This window comes from Vigna unguiculata, chromosome 2, assembly GCF_004118075.2.
Source record: "Vigna unguiculata cultivar IT97K-499-35 chromosome 2, ASM411807v1, whole genome shotgun sequence".
In the NCBI taxonomy this organism is placed as follows: Eukaryota; Viridiplantae; Streptophyta; class Magnoliopsida; order Fabales; family Fabaceae; genus Vigna; species Vigna unguiculata.
In genome coordinates this window covers 24,821,936-24,839,421 of record NC_040280.1, presented here as the reverse complement: position 1 = coordinate 24,839,421, position 17,486 = coordinate 24,821,936, and the positions used below count along the sequence as shown (strand labels likewise).

General features: G+C 32.2%; 2 protein-coding genes across 5 annotated transcripts; one reads left to right on the top strand and one right to left on the bottom strand.

Annotated features, from left to right (window-relative positions):
* Window positions 1–2,346: 2,346 nt before the first annotated feature.
* On the bottom strand, window positions 2,347–8,461 carry LOC114173723 (E3 ubiquitin-protein ligase RNF14). 2 transcript variants are annotated; one of them, XM_028058287.1, is made up of 7 exons: window positions 7,920–8,460; window positions 7,257–7,331; window positions 6,638–7,154; window positions 4,794–5,179; window positions 3,653–3,888; window positions 3,397–3,544; window positions 2,347–2,839 (listed from the first exon to the last, which is right to left on the bottom strand). In XM_028058287.1, exons 1-7 carry the CDS (start codon window positions 8,379–8,381, stop codon window positions 2,711–2,713), a joined length of 1,953 nt encoding a protein of 650 aa, XP_027914088.1. In that variant the 5' UTR covers window positions 8,382–8,460; the 3' UTR covers window positions 2,347–2,710. The 2 variants fall into 2 exon arrangements, with proteins under 2 accessions (XP_027914088.1, XP_027914089.1); XM_028058288.1 differs by having other exon boundaries at window positions 2,710–3,061; window positions 7,920–8,461.
* A 3,000-nt stretch (window positions 8,462–11,461) lies between these two features.
* LOC114170327 (UDP-N-acetylglucosamine transferase subunit ALG14-like) lies at window positions 11,462–15,067 on the top strand. 3 transcript variants are annotated; one of them, XM_028055812.1, is made up of 7 exons: window positions 11,659–11,739; window positions 12,118–12,251; window positions 13,195–13,409; window positions 13,494–13,633; window positions 14,283–14,429; window positions 14,511–14,570; window positions 14,675–14,982. In XM_028055812.1, the coding sequence occupies exons 2-7, from the start codon at window positions 12,214–12,216 to the stop codon at window positions 14,849–14,851; spliced, it is 777 nt and encodes a 258-aa protein (XP_027911613.1). In that variant the 5' UTR covers window positions 11,659–11,739; window positions 12,118–12,213; the 3' UTR covers window positions 14,852–14,982. The 3 variants fall into 3 exon arrangements, with proteins under 3 accessions (XP_027911609.1, XP_027911617.1, XP_027911613.1); XM_028055808.1 differs by lacking the exon at window positions 12,118–12,251 and having other exon boundaries at window positions 11,462–11,739; window positions 13,200–13,409; window positions 14,675–15,067; XM_028055816.1 differs by lacking the exon at window positions 12,118–12,251 and having other exon boundaries at window positions 11,486–11,739.
* Window positions 15,068–17,486: the final 2,419 nt, after the last annotated feature.

Sequence of the window (17,486 nt, the reverse complement as noted above, 5' to 3'; positions counted from 1 at the left end):
TACTTCGGCGTAAATGAAAAGTGTTAATACTTTAGCGCACTTTTCTACTAGTAGTAAAATTTATAAATAAAAATATAACATATTATTTTTGTAGTTAAAATTTATTAAAAATTATATAGTTATGTACTTAATAAAACTCACATGTATTATAATTTTAAATTAGGTTTAAGAGACTAGAGTGCTTGTTGAATATTCGTCGCTTGTACCAGTGATTTTCTTTTCTTTAGGAATTAACAATCTTTAATATTCACAATAACACAAAGAAATAATAGCTAAAATGATTACATTTTCTTAAAATATTGTGGTAATAAAAAAATAGTATTTTAATTCCAGCACTTTGTCATATATAAAGAGAGAGGAATGAGATAAAATATATGGATAGAACAGAATTTCACTTAAAATACAAAGATTGAGTTAAACATAAGAATAAAAAATAGGTTTAATTTTAAATTTATCCAACTTGCACAAGATATTACAATGTAAAAATTTACACTATCAACTATTCAAAATATTTTTTAGGTTAAAATACTCCAATGGTCCTCGTTTTGGTTCAAAAATTTCAAATTGGTTCTCGAATTTTAATTGATCTCAATTTCATCATCATTTTTGTAAATGTGTTTTAAATCAACCCTTTCCGTTATCAATTGACAAACGGCGTTTATTCCTGATGATGTGGTTGTTTTGTGTATTCTGACGTGTCATTCAGTTGTTTTGACACATGTGTTCTTGGTTTCTCTTTTAAAAAGAGTTTATGTTCATAACATTTGAAGCTTAGGGTTTGAAAAGGTTGAGGTGAAGTTGTCTCCTCCGTTCTGATTTGGTAAGATTGGTAATGTCTCCCTCTCATTCTTGCTCGTCCTGCACTTGCAATGGATGGGAAATGAAAAATTCCAGCGTTTCTTCTCATGGAGGTGCGGTGAGGAGGTTCGATTTAACACCTGTTTGCTATTGCGGTGAAAAGGCAATCACGAGAAGTGCTAGAACTACTAAGAACAGGGGTGAGAAAATTTTGGGGTTGCCCAAAGTTCAAGGTATGATATTTGTTGTTTTGGTGGACGTTTTTTTTTTCGTATTTTGGTTTTGGAAAACCTAATTTTATAATTGGTATGTAATTGGTGGTGTTGATTTTTCGTTGGACAGGGTGGAAGTGAAGAAGTTGTTGGCTGCAATTTCAATCCCTAATTCCGTAATTTAGGGTTTCAATGACAGTGCTTATTTTAATTAGGGTTAAATATGTTTTTGGTTCCTCAGGTTTCAGTGAAATTTGAAATTAGTCCCTCATCGAAACTTTTGACTAATTTAGTCCTTCATCTTTAGAAATACGTGAATTTAGTCTTTTTAATCAAATTTTATTAAGTTTATTTGAAGTTTTAAACGTATTTTATGATAATATTTGAGTTAATATTTAAGCGAAAATGGGTCAACTGATGTAAACAATTCAAATACTATTATGAAATGTACTAACATTAGATAAACTTAACAATTCTGGTTAAAAGGACTAAATTCATACATTTCTAAAGATGAAAGATTAAATTAGTCAAAAGTTTCAAAGAGGGACCAATTTCAAATTTCATTGAAACTTGAAGGACCAAAAACATGTTTAACCCTTTTAATTATCAGGGTCCACGTACCAATTTTTCACTCCTCAAAATAATGAATAAAGCCACGTCAGAATATTAAAATGAAGTTAACGTTAATAATTTTAACATTGTTAACGATTGGGTTGATTTAAAACACATTTACAAAAATGAGGACTTAAAATGAGGACGAAATTGAGATCAATTAAAATTCGAGGACCAATTTGAGATTTTTGAACCAAAACAAGGACCATCGAAATATTTTAACCTATTTTTTAATAAAACTAATCACAAAACTTATAAAATTTATGAGTATGAGAGTCTTTTACAGCGATAACTTCAAACTTCAAACTCATAATAATACTGTGTCATCCTTTTTATATATTATTTTACCTTTATTTGTCGATATAAATTAATTATTATAATAATTAAAAATATTTACATTATAAAATAATTAATTAACAAACATAAAATTATACATTTAACTACCTTCTAATTTTTTTTTCTAATTTATTATGTATTACGTGAATATATAATTAATATCTTAATACATAAAATGTATGCTTCAAGATAACATTGTAAATAAATACAATAATGTGATCAGTCAACCGTGAAAAATTTACAAAACATGGATAGTGGAGATAAAAATTTAAATTTAATTATGTAGACCTGACCTGATAGGAAGGTGCCTGTTTTCCTGTCTAGTATCTCATTTTTACAATATTTAAAAAAAATAAAGTTTTCAAAATTAATGTCTGTGCCATATAAGTTTCATATCGAAAACTTTCAATACATACAACAAAATTACATGAAGTTGTGGATTTACTCACAAAAAAAAGTATGTATTTTGATGTAGAGGACTTTTCTGTTCCAAATAAAAAAACACCAAAAAATGCCGTATTACATTTTTTCTCTTACAGAAACAAAAATGTACGATATTGAAACACATCCAGTCTCTACTTTATTTTGCTGCAAAATAGAATTGAACTCACTGCAGATGGTTTCGATCTTTGCATTTAATCAAGGAGGCTTCGTCAGTCTGAAAAAACCTATTGAACCTGTGGCATTTCCCAGTGCCAAAAATAACCGAAAAATAAATAAAATTCTTAGGCGTTATGCTTGTTATGCTTGTACTATCCCTCGGAATGCTGTTTGCAGCCCTTGGGTCCATAATGCTTGGTGCCGCGCCTCACAATCTCTTTGCACAAGTAGCAGTAGTGGCTTTGGCATGCCCAGCAAAACAAGTGATTATTATTTCCAATCTGTTTTTAAATTCAAAATGGCAATGGAGAAAGTAGTTAGTGATGACAAATAAACAATCTTCCAACCACAACGAATAAGGACTCTTCGACTGTTAAGACCCTGAAATGAGCAGTTTGCCCTGGAATAGCCCCTCCTTTAACCAATTCACTACTAGTGGTAACAGGTTTTTGGTCATGTTGTATGAGTTCGTAAGTTGAAACATTACCTCACAAAAGGTATTGCTTGGAGATGCAAAAGACATACAATGAGAATAGGAAAATCCTTGAATGATTTCTAAGTAATAGCAGATGCAGTGCAAATGGCGGCAAACATAAGAATATTCAAGTTCAAGATAATGTACGAGGATGTCAAAATATAATACACAAAAAACTGGAAGGTCATTTCTGTGGTTGATAATAAAATAGAGTTCCTCTCAGCTGTATCGCAGGCTAACCAAATCCACAATCACAATCCATGCATAGAATTCATTAATTCAGTAACTCAACAATTCTCATGTCATTCAAATAGACACTTCCATGAATATTTTAGCAAGAAACAAACAGAAAACTTTGCTCACCTTTGCATTAAATTGACGACAATTAGGACATGTCAAGCCTCGTTGAGGAAAAAGCTCAGCGTGTAACTGTCCTACTACCTGGCGATCATTTATTCGCTCTTGCCAGGACTCAACCATTTCTCGTGGGAACAGCTCACATGAACCATCCCTTGAAAGAATGAAATAGAGTCCCATAAGAATTATGTAATTTGAATTTAGGCAGATGCAAATCATGCAAAAGATTTTGGCAGTGTATTACTTTTAAAAAGCCAAATACCTGAAATGTCCATAAGGATCTAATGGATCAATTGCCTTGTTGCAGCGGTAACAAAAGTATTGTTCACAATTACCACATTTCATCTTGTTACAACCTTCAGTTCGAGAAATTGCCATGTCACAAGAAGGGCATAGCTTGGAATCACGATGAATTTCTTTCATACTGAGCATTTCATTAATCTTTTCACGTTCTCTACGCTTTTGATCTTCCTTTAAATGGGATGAATTTTGACGGTCCTAAAGTAAGACGAAAATCAGAAAACTGGAAGCCACTTTTTGGTTAAAAATTACAGCCAAAAATCAAGATGAAGGATAATAAAATAGAAAGACACGACTCAAAATACATGCTCTTTTGACAATCAAGAGCAATAGAAACTAGCAACATATATTGCTCGTGATAGTATTGTTGATTACCCCCACCCTTGGGATTTGTAATTTTCCAATTTGATTCGGTATATTGTATCTGTATCTTTTACCCATGATTTGATTGTGTTTCATTTGATTTATCCATCACATTTGTCGATAAGCTCTGTAAATTATTTTGCCTACGATAGTATTGTTTATTACTCCCATGCTTGGGATTTGTAATTTGCCAATTTGATTACAGCATCACCATTGTATTTGTATCTCTTATCCATGATTTAATTGTATTTCATTTGATATTATCCCTCACATAATATTTGACAATAAGCTCTATAAATATAACTCGTATCACACATAATTTTGTATCACCCTCATTTTCAATCAATCTCCCTTATTAGTTTTCTCTATCTCTCCCTGCTCTCTTGGGCTCATGCGGATGGGAAAAAAGGATAAAGAAATGGGTGGAGCCAATGGACTATTTACTACAGGAGTAAGAGTGAATAGCATTATACTTACTCCACTCAATAATTTTTATTGACACTGACTTTCGTCAATCTAACATTAGTATAATAGTTCTCAAAAGTAGATCAAGTTCAAAAAATCTCATCACCATTCAACTACATTTTAATGCAATAATAAGCCTTTAAAATATAAGTAGATGCTGGTTATAAGAGTATATACCACTATGTATTCACCAAAAAAGAAATTTCATAGATGTGAGTCTATGACAATAATTGACAACTAAACCATTCATCCAATTTTGGATCCAAATAACATACCTGCAAAATCTGAAGCTTCATATCTAGACTCATGCATGCTATGCCAACGTGGCGTCGTTCCCTGCAAAGGGTACAAAAACTAAAATAACATTTTGGGCATTGAGCATGCTGGTCTTCATCCTCTATACAGGGGGTTTCACATCTTGGACAATAAACAACATCAGACATTGATGCAAGTGTTTTTTCCAACATCATTGATTCCCAGCGCTCATAATCTCTGTCATCTAGCAAGTGTTTTAAAAGGCCAGGTGGAATCATGACTGTACATTTTGCTTCAGGACATTGAAGATTACTAACAGTTCCTTCCTTTACATGTATCTGGGCAAAGGTCTTCAAGCATTTGAGGCAAAAGAAATGCATACATGGCAACCGGATAAACTCGGAACCTGATAGGTAAAGGGGGCAGACATATGTTCAATATTAACTCTATTAGACCAAACATTGAAAAAATTAGACCCAAGTCGTGCATATAAATAATAAAGCACACTGGACTGAAAAAGTCTTCAGAAATTAGAAGCCAACAATGCAGATGATATTATCCTTGCTGTCAATAGGAAGAAGTAGAAATGCATTGGCTCAAGCAGTGATGTGATACAGCACTAGTTTTTCCACATAAAAAACTACGGAAGTCCATAAGTTGGGGAAAAAAATTATAGAGAAGACAAGGAGTAAGATCCAGTTTTCTATCAGAGGAAAGAGCCAAAGACAGTAAAGGGATTGAAGTCAGAATTGAAATAGCATGAAGCCATGAACTGGATTATGATGAAAAGAAGTCAAACAAAGGATTTCTTCTAACAAAATTAACCATTTCGATGAGCCTACTACAACATAAGGTTAGTCATTGATGGGCTGCTATGTTGCACCAACAAGTTGGTGGACTCAACATTTTTTGTGTTGCATAGGTATTTGACACATGCGTTTCGATACTTTGATAAAACATATTCTGTCATGTCATCTGCATTCCATATCCTCTTCACAACTGGACATGTGCACCATCACAACACGTACTCACCCACAATGTTTTAAAACCAAAACTAAACAAAACTGCAACAGTTTTAAAATCAAAATAAAATAATTACACAAAAACAGATACAAAACATCAAAACATTTTAAAATAAAATAAAAAAAAAAAACATAAAAGCATAACACTTTTAAAATCTAATAGTCACTAGAAAAATGCATCACCCATAAAATAAAAAAGAAAGAGTTACAAGAAATAGATAAACCATGCTTATATAAGTCAAATGTCACTTTTAATTTTTCATTAAATGGTGAGAAATGAAATTATTTGAAGCCGTACAGTACAGAAATATTTTTAAAGGGGTGTTTATTCAATACGGAGAGCTCTTCATTTATTTATTATTCCTAGTTCATATATACATTTGAGTTTAGTGTATTTCGTATGTTCAATCTGAATAATAGTAGTAATAATTTTCAATTTTAATATAATTTTTTTCAATTACAATAACATTTATTTTGTGTTTTGTGAATTATACACATGCATAAATATATACTTTAAAGTAGTTAAACACATCATATCCTATATTTGTCAAGATGAGAAGAACCGCTATTGGATACGTGTTGTACCCAATACTCATTTTATGAGTGCTTCATAGGTGATCTACTAAGTAACATAGCTCCAATTATTAAAATTAATTGAACTGTTAATGATTCACCACCAATGAAGTTCAAAGAAACTGTTTATGAATGGCGATGATCAGACATACGGTTTTGAGTCTCAACAAGAGAAGGTAACTCTCATGTGACATGTGATGGAATAAGATGAAATTCAAAATTAGTTGCATCTTTGTAAAGCACTAAGTCAGGCATAAATAGGAAATTACCTGCATATTCACCAAAGCAAATGTTACATTGATGTAATTCTTTGAGGAAGTTCTCATTGTGTCTCTTATCATTGTAATTTCGTAAAAAAGGAATATCAATATCAATGCATTCAGCTCCAGAAACAACGCGCTCATCCTGGACAACATTCATGCCATAAGGCCCAAGTGTGATTTCTTCATCAAATCCCAGATGAGAAAGAGAAGAACCATGCAACCATTCTACCCAAGGGTAAATTACTTCCTGCCCTTGTTGTTCAGCCCATATTGAATCCAACTTGGAACACAGTCTCAGAATCTTCGCAGGTTCCAACCACTTAACAGAGAGTGTAAAAATAGGTGGTTGGTGGCTAGGGTAAGACTTAGGTAATAAACATGTCAAAACAACCGGTGGAAGATATTGGACTTTGAAAGTGTATAAGAATTCATCTGAACTGCTGTTTACAGTCTCAAGTTGATTAAAAGAGTTCAACTTAGCAGTGATGGCTATTTCACCCAAAACATCAATGTGTATATGTATCTGAGGGAGGGCAAAAAGAAACGAGAGTCAGTATTAGGTTTCAGAAAATTTGCATTGTAATGAAACATAGCCATAGCTGAATAATTAGACTTTTAGCAAGACCTGAAAACAACGCAAGCCTTTCCATCTCTCAAGGCCGAAAACATTTTCTCCATAAATTGACTCCACCACAAGTATCTGCAACATTAGATATCACATGCCATGTTAATTCTGCTTCAAATCAATACATCCAAACTCAATGAAGTTCTTAGCCGTATTTTTTGCTGTTTTTCAGGGAGAATTGAGTTTTAACTGGCAACCTGTGTTGACATTAAAAGCAAACTTACTTGCAGCTTCTGAGGTGTTTCTGGTGTTGTTCTCCAATCAAATTAAAGTTTCATCGCGATAAAAGTTCACATTAATAATTATCATAAATTCATAATTACCGAAATAAACTGAAAATAGAGAGCATTACTAAAAGATCCTAAGAAGTTGTGTAGCGTTGTCCTAACTCAATGCGAATAGAGGTGCAACTACAATTCTAATTGTAGAACATTATTAGAAGCACCTAAAAAGTTATTCCAAGTTTTTCTCTCAACTCCAATGCAAATAGAGGTGTAACTACAATTTCTATAGGAGAACATTACCAAAAGTACCTAAGAAGCTCTAAGTTTTGTCCCGAGAATAAAACATTAATTCCGATCGTTTTGCCCAAACCAATAATGTCAAAAAAAAAAAACAGTAACCAAGCGATCGAAGATTTAATTCCTACAGCGTTATCTCTACCTCATCTTGTTGCAATTGATCATTGATTCTGATCTGCTCCTCGGACAAATCAGGTTCCTCAATTTTACAGAGCAGCTTATCAAGCCTGGTCTGAATATCGTCATCATCATCACCGTCGTCATCATCATCATTATCGCCGCCTCCTTCCTCGACCTTGCTGGAACAAACCACGCGATCGGTGCCGTCAACGGTGTTGAGCTCGGAGGCACCGCCCGCGTCCTCGCCATGGTGATTTAGAGATGCGACAGTTACGTCCTCGTTGACATCCTCAACGGAATGAGAGTTGAAGGAAGAAACCGCAGCAGGCTTGTTCACGACACGGTATTTCAAGTTCGGTTGGTGTGGGCCTCGGTTCCTACGTGCGGGCCTGCGGTGGTTTGGTGAGCCCAAATTGTGGTGCGCGGCAGAAGCGTTTGGAGCGAAGAACGAGTCTTCCGCTCCACGTTGCTGTTTCCCTCTCATGGGGAACCAATTGGAGGAATGTTATTGTGGTATGAACTATGCCGTTGCATTTGCAGCTTATTCTGTTCTCAGTTATAAAATATCTTAATTCCATCACCATGGATATATTATTCCAACTGTTTTGTGCGAGGTCAGCTAAAAGTAATTTTTGACCTGCAATTACTAGCCGCCATATGTTTTGGTCTCATCTTTTTACTTTTCTTTCTGTTGGGCTTTAGCCCTAAACTAATTTACCAGGCTTTCATTTTTTTCCGAATTAATTAATTATAATATTTTAGCTTTTTCGTCATCATCTAAATACAGTTTTAGCAGCGCAGTTTATAAATGATAATTATATTAACAAATTGTGTAATAAAATAAGAATTTATTATTTGTTCAAGTTGAAATTTACTCAGATTATTTAAAAAAAAATCAAATTTAAAATGTAATTATACATTCCAAGCCTTATTCGACCTCGTCTATGTGCACAACCCGCAGGAAGTGGTAGAATAGAGACCACCTCTGCCATATCTATACGGTCAACTCGCAAGAGGTGATAGAGGTGATAGAAATCACCTCGGCCATGCCTACCCATAGGAGGCGGAAGACATTCTCTTGGCCCAATCTACAGGGATATAGAAACTGTCTTAGCCCTATTTACAGGGGTGGTAGAGACTGTCTCGATCCATCCGAGATGAAATCATATAGATTATCACAACTAAGTTCATTTTGATAAAGGTAGAAGTCATTTTGACACGATTCATCTAAAACACCATATAACAAGATTCAATTAGGCAACGAATCATGAAGCAATTAAGAGTACATAAGCTAATTAAGGAAATATTAGGATTGAGCAACTTCGTAAATCTTAGACCTAAGTAAGACATATTTAGGTAGTATAAATAGATCACAATTTACGAGATATGATTACGATTCACTAATTACTGCAGACCTACTTATATTTTTACTGACTTAAGCTTCAAAAGTGTCTTTACATACACTCCCCACCTTCGTTGTAGCCACGCTACCCAGATTGAGAACAAAACACTAAAAGACGGAACAGACACCAAGATTATATGAAACATCATGTCTCTTGCATAAATTTGTGTTCCTCTGGACACCTCTAATCCTAATAGAAACAATAATAAAATTTTATTAAAGATGGCACAAAATTTAAAAACATTGCTTTATTTAGGATAATTATACAATTATTTATATGTAATGACGTCTCTCACAATTATTCGTTCTAATATTTAATACACCTCATTTTTATATTCCTTTCTCTTATTACTATTTTTTTTTTCAACTACATCAAGAGGCTCGATTTATAAATACTGGTCTTATCAATGCATTTATATAACTGAATATACTTTTTTTGTAGCTATATCATTTTTCTATTAAGCAATTTTATTTTTTAAGAATATACATTACTACTATATAAATAAAATCTATTTGAATTAGAAAATCGGATTGACAAAGGCGAGAACGTTTTAGTTAATTAACTTTTAAGCACAATATAATTTTAATCCAGCCGTGTATTTATTTTTGTGCCAGACTAAGTCTATTTAAAAAGTGAATTCTGTTGGCCAGGCTTAAACATGTATAAATTGAAATTATACGTAATTTATATTTTTTTTCTTTTAAATTTAGTGTTATACCAGTTACATAATTTTCTCATAAATAATATATATATATATATATATATATAATTTTATTTTATATAATTAAAGATTATGTTATAATAAAGAAAATTAATTTCGTAAAACTAAACATTTGAAATACTTTTATCTCAAAGAGATAAGTATTTCAAATCTTTAGTTTTACGAAATTAATTTTCTTTATTACAACATAATTTCAATTATATAAAATAAAATATATATATATATATATATATATATATATATATATAATCATTCTTTTAAATTTATGTGAACTCTCTTTATATTATTTATTATTAATTTATTTATGTTTTAGTCTCATATTTGTTATACCGACATAACTTATATGAATTTTATGTTGTAGTTTGAAAATAGGTTTAATTACCATTTTGGTCTTGATTTGGTTTATTTTGGTCTTTTTATTATCTTTTGTTTAATTTGGTTATCTAATTATTTAAAAAGGTTTAATTTGGTTCTTGCCGTTAAGTTGACGTTAATACCGTTTTTATATATGTCACGTGTCATTTTGTGAAAATTAATTTATTTATTTTTAAATTCTTTTAAAATATTTTTTAAATATTTTTTTATTTTAAAAAAAATTGTCACATGTCACGTCACGGTTGTGCCACGTTTCAACTTGATAAAAAAATTAACTTTAATTAAAAAAAAAGTGTCACGTAACAGGTCACGATTGTGTCACGGTCAAACTAACATTGTATTTAATCTCTCTATTTACACTTTTGATTTTAGTCCTCTAATTTTTTAGAATGATTCAATTTTGTCCTTTATAATTTGAGAGCAAATTAGGAATTTAGCTTAATTACAACTTATATATACATTTTAAAATAATTTTTATTATATTTATAGATCAAATTACTCCATCTAACTATTCAAATTATTATTATTTTTTACATGTGTACAAAATTTCAAGTGTAAAAGCATACAAGTGAAAAATGTAAGAAATAAAATAACATGAGTATTTACGAAGCGATTTGATGTATAAATGATAACAAAATTATTTTAATATGAATATATAAATTGTAATTAAACTTAATTATTAATTTGATCTCAAATTGGAGAGGACAAAATTGAATCATTTTAAAAAATTGGAGATTAAATTGAATCAAAAATTCAAATAAAGAAATTAAATTGAAAATAACCAATATTAGTTTGACACGTTTTATAATCGTGAACTGCTATGTTACTATGTGGCATTATTTTTTTAAATAAAAAAATTAAAAATTTTAAGAAAATTAAAAATTTTTTAAGAAAATTAAAAAATTTTAATTAAACTAAAAAATAATAAAGAACAAAATGAACCGAACCAACAAAACAAAAATGTTAATTAACTCTTGGAAAATATTATGAAAGGTTAAACAGCAAAATTACGCTGAATGTCATTATATATGGTTTTCGAATCATTGGGAAGGAATATAAGGAATAATTTAACTAAATTCAGAATCTTAGTGGAAGTTTCTCTTACAAATATCAATAAACATCAAACTTCTTCTTTGATTTTCTTTGTAAGGATAACCTCTTAAATATACTTATGATTCATTTGGTAAATTTTGTGGAACTTGTAGTAAATTTCAACACGGATTCGGTAACTTACCTCTTATGTAAAAAGAGACCCTCGAATCGAATCGGTGAACGCCACCAAGAGCAGACCAGAGAACAGAGGCGTTCCTACGCCGCCTTAAATCCCACTACCATGGTCTTCGGTAAGATCCGTTCTTTCTTAATCTTTCTATTGGATCACAGTGTGAGTAAAATGTTCATAGATTTTTACTGCTGTTATTTCTTACTGGAATTTATTTTTGTAAACTATTCTTCTTAATCTTATAATTACCCCCTTCGTATTATTGTTTAAATTCCGAGATTGGGAATTGCTGCTTGATTTGAATTCATTTAGTGTATTATTATTGGTGTTACTCACTAGAATAACTTTGCCTAAACATCCACTGGCACTGTTCGTTGAAATCTGATTTTGAAATATTATTGTGCTGAAAACCAGTCAGTATTAATATTAATAGAGTTATTTAATCTCTCAATTATGATGTGCTAAGAGTTGGGAACTATTAATTCTCTAATTTGTGAAGGGATGCCCATTATGGCAGCGCCATAGGCTGCAATGGCGTGTTTATATGGCGAAATGCCAGCCCTCTGCCACATCGCACCAATGATAACACTGTCTGATGCACACTTTCATGATTCAACAAAACTTTTGTGCAGGGTATATTTTCCCTTTTTTCCATTTAAAATTGGTTTTGTTGGGAAAAAAATATTCAACACTTATTTTGAAACTAGTTCTGAACCTAAACCCAGGGTTTAAAACCAGGTTATTGGTTCATGCTTTGGTACTGCTTTTAGATCAGAACCAGGTTGGTATTTGAACCAGATTTAAAATTGGCTTTGGAACCAACCAATTCCTGGTTTCTAAAACCACTCTCAATTTGGTTCTGAAAAACACCAAACTTGTTTTTGTAAAAAAATAGTTTGGTATAAAACTAAACCACATGATATGGTTATTGGTTTCCAGACGTAATGTTTTGGGATTTGGCCAAGTTTTTACATTCTTTAATATTTTGTTAGCATTCCTTCTCAAGCTGTTCAAAGTGGCTATTATTATTTATTTTGAGATCTTGGGAGCTTTTGGTCTTGTGAGTATTTTTCTCAGATAGCAGCCTTCAATGCCACCCCTATTTCCCATCTATAGTATTGACCTGAAACTGATGTAGTAGGAGACTTTTCCCCCCATTATACGCCATAATATTTATTAGGCTTTATAAAGTTGATTTGTTAGTTGTAAATAAATATCTTGCTAAATGTCATGACCATATGAGGATACTATTGTTAAGTTAAAGGATTTCTCAAAATGATTTTGGGAGATGGCATGGTGACTGGGATTTCTACGGGGGATGGTTATCTGATTTGGCAAGATCATCATCATCATCATAACTTTGTGTGTGCGTGTGTACATTTATTTGTATTTCCGTTTCTGCTCTTCTACATTGGTTTATGTAAAATCTAGTCTTCTTCGATGTGTTTGTTATAGCAACGCATCCCTTCTTCCATGTATGTATTTATGTAACTACAACTTGCAAGTATAAATTCCAGCTTAATTGCTTATGACACTAATTATATCTACAACATTGATTTTCTTCTGAATTCTGCAGTAAAGATGTAAGTGTAGCTGTGACTGAAATCTTGAACCTACCCCCGATGGACAAATGCAATGGCTGCAGTGTGTCTTCAGTTGCTGTCTTTTCAAGTTCCATTTTTGTTGTCTCCTTGATTTTGGTTCGTCTCCTTTATGTCATATATCACAGTCGCAGGCCCTTGAGCAAAAGAGCTTCAAAACCTGTCAGTACCCTCATTATTTTAGGATCAGGTTTTACCTTATTTTCCTTTCTTTTCCATCCATATCAAAACATTCCATGACAATTCCACAAATTAATAATTTTATCTGCTTTAGGTGGTCATACTGCTGAGATGCTTAATCTATTGGCAGTGTTACGGAAAGATAGGTTTAATCCAAGATTCTACATTGCTGCTGCTACTGATAATATGAGTCTTGAAAAAGCTCAGTTGTTGGAAAACTCCCTTGCTACTGAGGTTCTATATTTTACTGTCTCAAGAAGTACCTTTTATCAGTGATCTCTATTTATCTTTTCTTACTCTGGTGTGTAGGTTGGGCAGGGGGCAGGGGACATCCTACAATATAAAATTGGATAGTTTTTAACACGATACCCCTTTTTTTGATATATATGGTTCAAAATTATGTATGTTAATGCCTATAGTAATTGGTGCTCAAAATATTATGTCATATATTGTCATTTGGTAGTTATAGGGAAATAAAACTTTTTCTTTGGGGATAGTAAATTGGCTGAATTCCTCTAGAATTGAATGTGAGAGTAATTATTGTTACCGGATACAAACGTGACTACTGTTGTTTGCAATAAGGTAGACCCAAAGCAATGCTGTCCAGTCCCTTATAGGCTTTTTTCACGAGTATCTAGGACTGTACAAATAGCTTATTGTCGCAAGAAGTAGCTGCTACCTAGATGGAATTTTTAAAAATAATAAATTAACTTGAATGGCTGTATTTTTTTTTGATGGTGTCATTTTTTTTATTGAGCTCTTCTCGAACCTTTTCCAGTTGCAGACTTGGGACCGAAAATAGAGAATATATCTTACTGTCTGTATTTTCACTTCTGCTTGTTGCTGGTTTACAGATTTTGATCAGAAATAAATTTTACTGCAGAATGCAACAAGGGTCACACAGACTTCCCAGTTCATGAAGATATATCGGAGTAGGGAAGTTGGTCAATCGTATATAACCTCAATTTGGACTACATTAATTGCAATGGGGCATGCGCTGTGGCTAATGATTAAAATTAGACCTGAAGTGGTACTATGCCAAAATGATTTGGTTCTGTTATCATATTTTAGTCTGTTACAATTTGAGCTAATTATGTATGCTATTATCCAGATACTTTGTAATGGACCTGGAACTTGCATTCCCCTCTGTGCAATTGCATTCATATTTAAGGTTCTTGTTCCCCTCATTAATTTTTATTGTTTCCATAACTGAATTTATCTACTTCATTTGATAATTTGTAATGGTACTGAAATCGCTCTGCTTCTCTTGTGCAGGTAGTGGGAATCAAATGGTCATCAATTTTCTATGTTGAGAGTATTGCAAGAGTGAGAAGGCTCTCCTTGAGTGGCTTGCTCCTGTACAAGTTCCGGATGGCTGATCAACTTTTTGTTCAGTGGCCACAGCTGCAACGGCAATATCCCCGAGCTACCTATGTTGGTAGGCTAATGTAACCAACTGGTTCCTTTAATAGTTGTACTATATTTAAGTTCTCTCTGCATTTGTCGAGTGTTTTTATAGGTTACATGATTGTTATTCTTTGTTTTTCAAAAGGAAAAAAGAAAGATAAGAAGATTACGATTATTGGAAGAGATTTGGAATGCATCTAGTTTGCGGGATGTGAAACCGTTTCTCACTATTAATCACTATACTTCTAAAGATTTGTTTCCTATGCTTTTCTTGCTAACTAGAACCTATATATCTTGAATTTGGTAACGGCGTTAGAATAAATTGATATTACTATGATTTGATCTCTGTATTTTTTTGGCCCAACAAGCATCTTTGGAATTTGAAAAGTTTAGGTTGGACTTTGCCGAATTCTTGAACTGTAGATTAGTCTTCTCTCTTTCATATTAGGCAGTTGCTTCAAATGCAGAAATTAAGTGGTACAACTACTTTCATTGAAAGCAGATGTAACCTTTCTACGAAAAATGGAAACAAGGTCAATGTGCAAACCAGTTGTTTTAGCTTATATATATATGATAATTTTGGTGCGGCTATAAATTTTTTCGGTGAAGATATTAATAAGCCGTGAAAGTAATGGACATGCTTTAGTAAACCATCTCCTTCTACAATCAATAGAATGATTATAAGCATCAACATAAGTTTCCACTGCTCGTTCTATTTGAGTGTGTTTGTCCTGGTAGTTTTTTTTTTTACTAGGTTTCTCCCATGTGTGTTATCAAATAAAATAAAATGGTTACTGTCACTGACGTTACAAAAAACTGTGGACAAATGTGCTTCACTCATGAACTGCATTTAGAAACTATGGTAGTGGTATAGTCTTCTGCAAGTGGCGTTTCTAAAACATTTATGAGAACAGTTGGCTTACTTTTGTCTTGTTAATTGAAAACAGGCGACATGTAATTGTGATATTTCCACATCTTGACGTTAAAATGAGGATACTAATTAAGATGTCAATAAATAAATTAATGCAAATGTATTTAAGGGCATTGGTCGAAAGAAAATCATTTTCGTTTATTAAAAACATTATTAGTACATTTTTGTCGTGAGCTCTAATGTGCTGTCAACACTTTATATAATAGAGCACTTTTATTTATTAATCGATTATCTCAGGGCGTTATTTAAATCATATTAAAAATCACATGACAATGTATTTGTAAAATGACAGAATAGTGTAATCAGTCTCAACTGTATTGTACAGACATCATCATGGATGATGATACACCCTCTTTGTTGGGAGCTCCCTCCACTGTTATTGACCCTTTGTGTATCCTGATAGTGATGCCACACATCACATCACACATGGTTTCAATAACCTTACAACCAAAACTATTTACAATGGCAATGAATTTGTCAAGTTAGGTAATGGTACAAGTATTAACATTTCTCATATTGGCTCAGATGTTTATAAATATTCTTATAAGAATGCTAAAATGGTTTTGAATCATCTTTTAGATGTTCCTTCTATTTTAAAGAATTTAATCAGTGTTTCTAAGTGTGCATGAGATAACAAGGTTTATTTTGAATTTCACTTTGATTGTTGTTATGTGGAAAACAAGCCACAAAACGGATCGTTCTTAAAGGAACTCTTAAAGGTGGAACGTATGTTTCTAATCAATTTCTGATAAACCTACATTGTCTCTTTGGAACTCTCATTTTGGACATGCCTCCTATGATACGGTAAAGAAAATCTTGAATATTTGTCGTGTTCAATATAACAAATCACGTTGTAAGCTGTTTTGTGATATCTGTGCTTAAGAAAAAATGCATCAACCACCTTTTAGTAGGTTTGATACTACGTATGACAGTTCCTGTTGGTTTATATAGATATATGGGTTCACCCATGGTTAGTTCAAATGATTCTAGATACTATATAATATTGGAATATAATATTGGAAGTTCTACATTGACTAGAGATAAGTGCAATTCATAATATATAAGTTGGTACAATCCTCATTTTACAAGCTGGTTTTGTGGGTTTGAGTTAAGCTTAAAACTCATTTATAACATGGTATCAGCTCTAAGTTAGAGCTATTTTATTGGTTCTAATTCTCAACTTCTGTTTTTAACAATCATTTTAAAAATTTTGCTGAAAAATCAAACAAATCATAACCTTCTCAAGTCTATTCAAACTAACAATGTCAAAGTTTTTGGGTTTAAAACCTTATCTTGATAAACATGGTCTTCCTCACATACTTACCTGTCCCCGTACCCACCAACAAAATGGATCCATACAAAGAAAACATAGGCATATAATTGATATTAGTCTATCTCTATTGCTGGTACTAATCTTCCAAATGCTTTTTTGGAGTGAGACTTTTGCCACTGTTGCATATTATGATCCAAATATGACTATTACTATTACTCCACCCAAGAGATTATCATGTTTTCATTTGTCTTTTAAATTTTTATTCGGAGAATTGACTTTTTGCACAACTCTCTTCAACTGATCATAATTGAAGTAGGTTCTAAGAATTAATGACCAATTTTTTTAATGATGTTTTTAAGAGTAATAATCTTGAACCTATTTCTATTTTCAACTGAGAGGGTTAAATATTTTGTAGGTCTTCCTATTAATAGCAATAAAAGACTAACATGTTATGAAGTTGGTAACTATCAAAATAA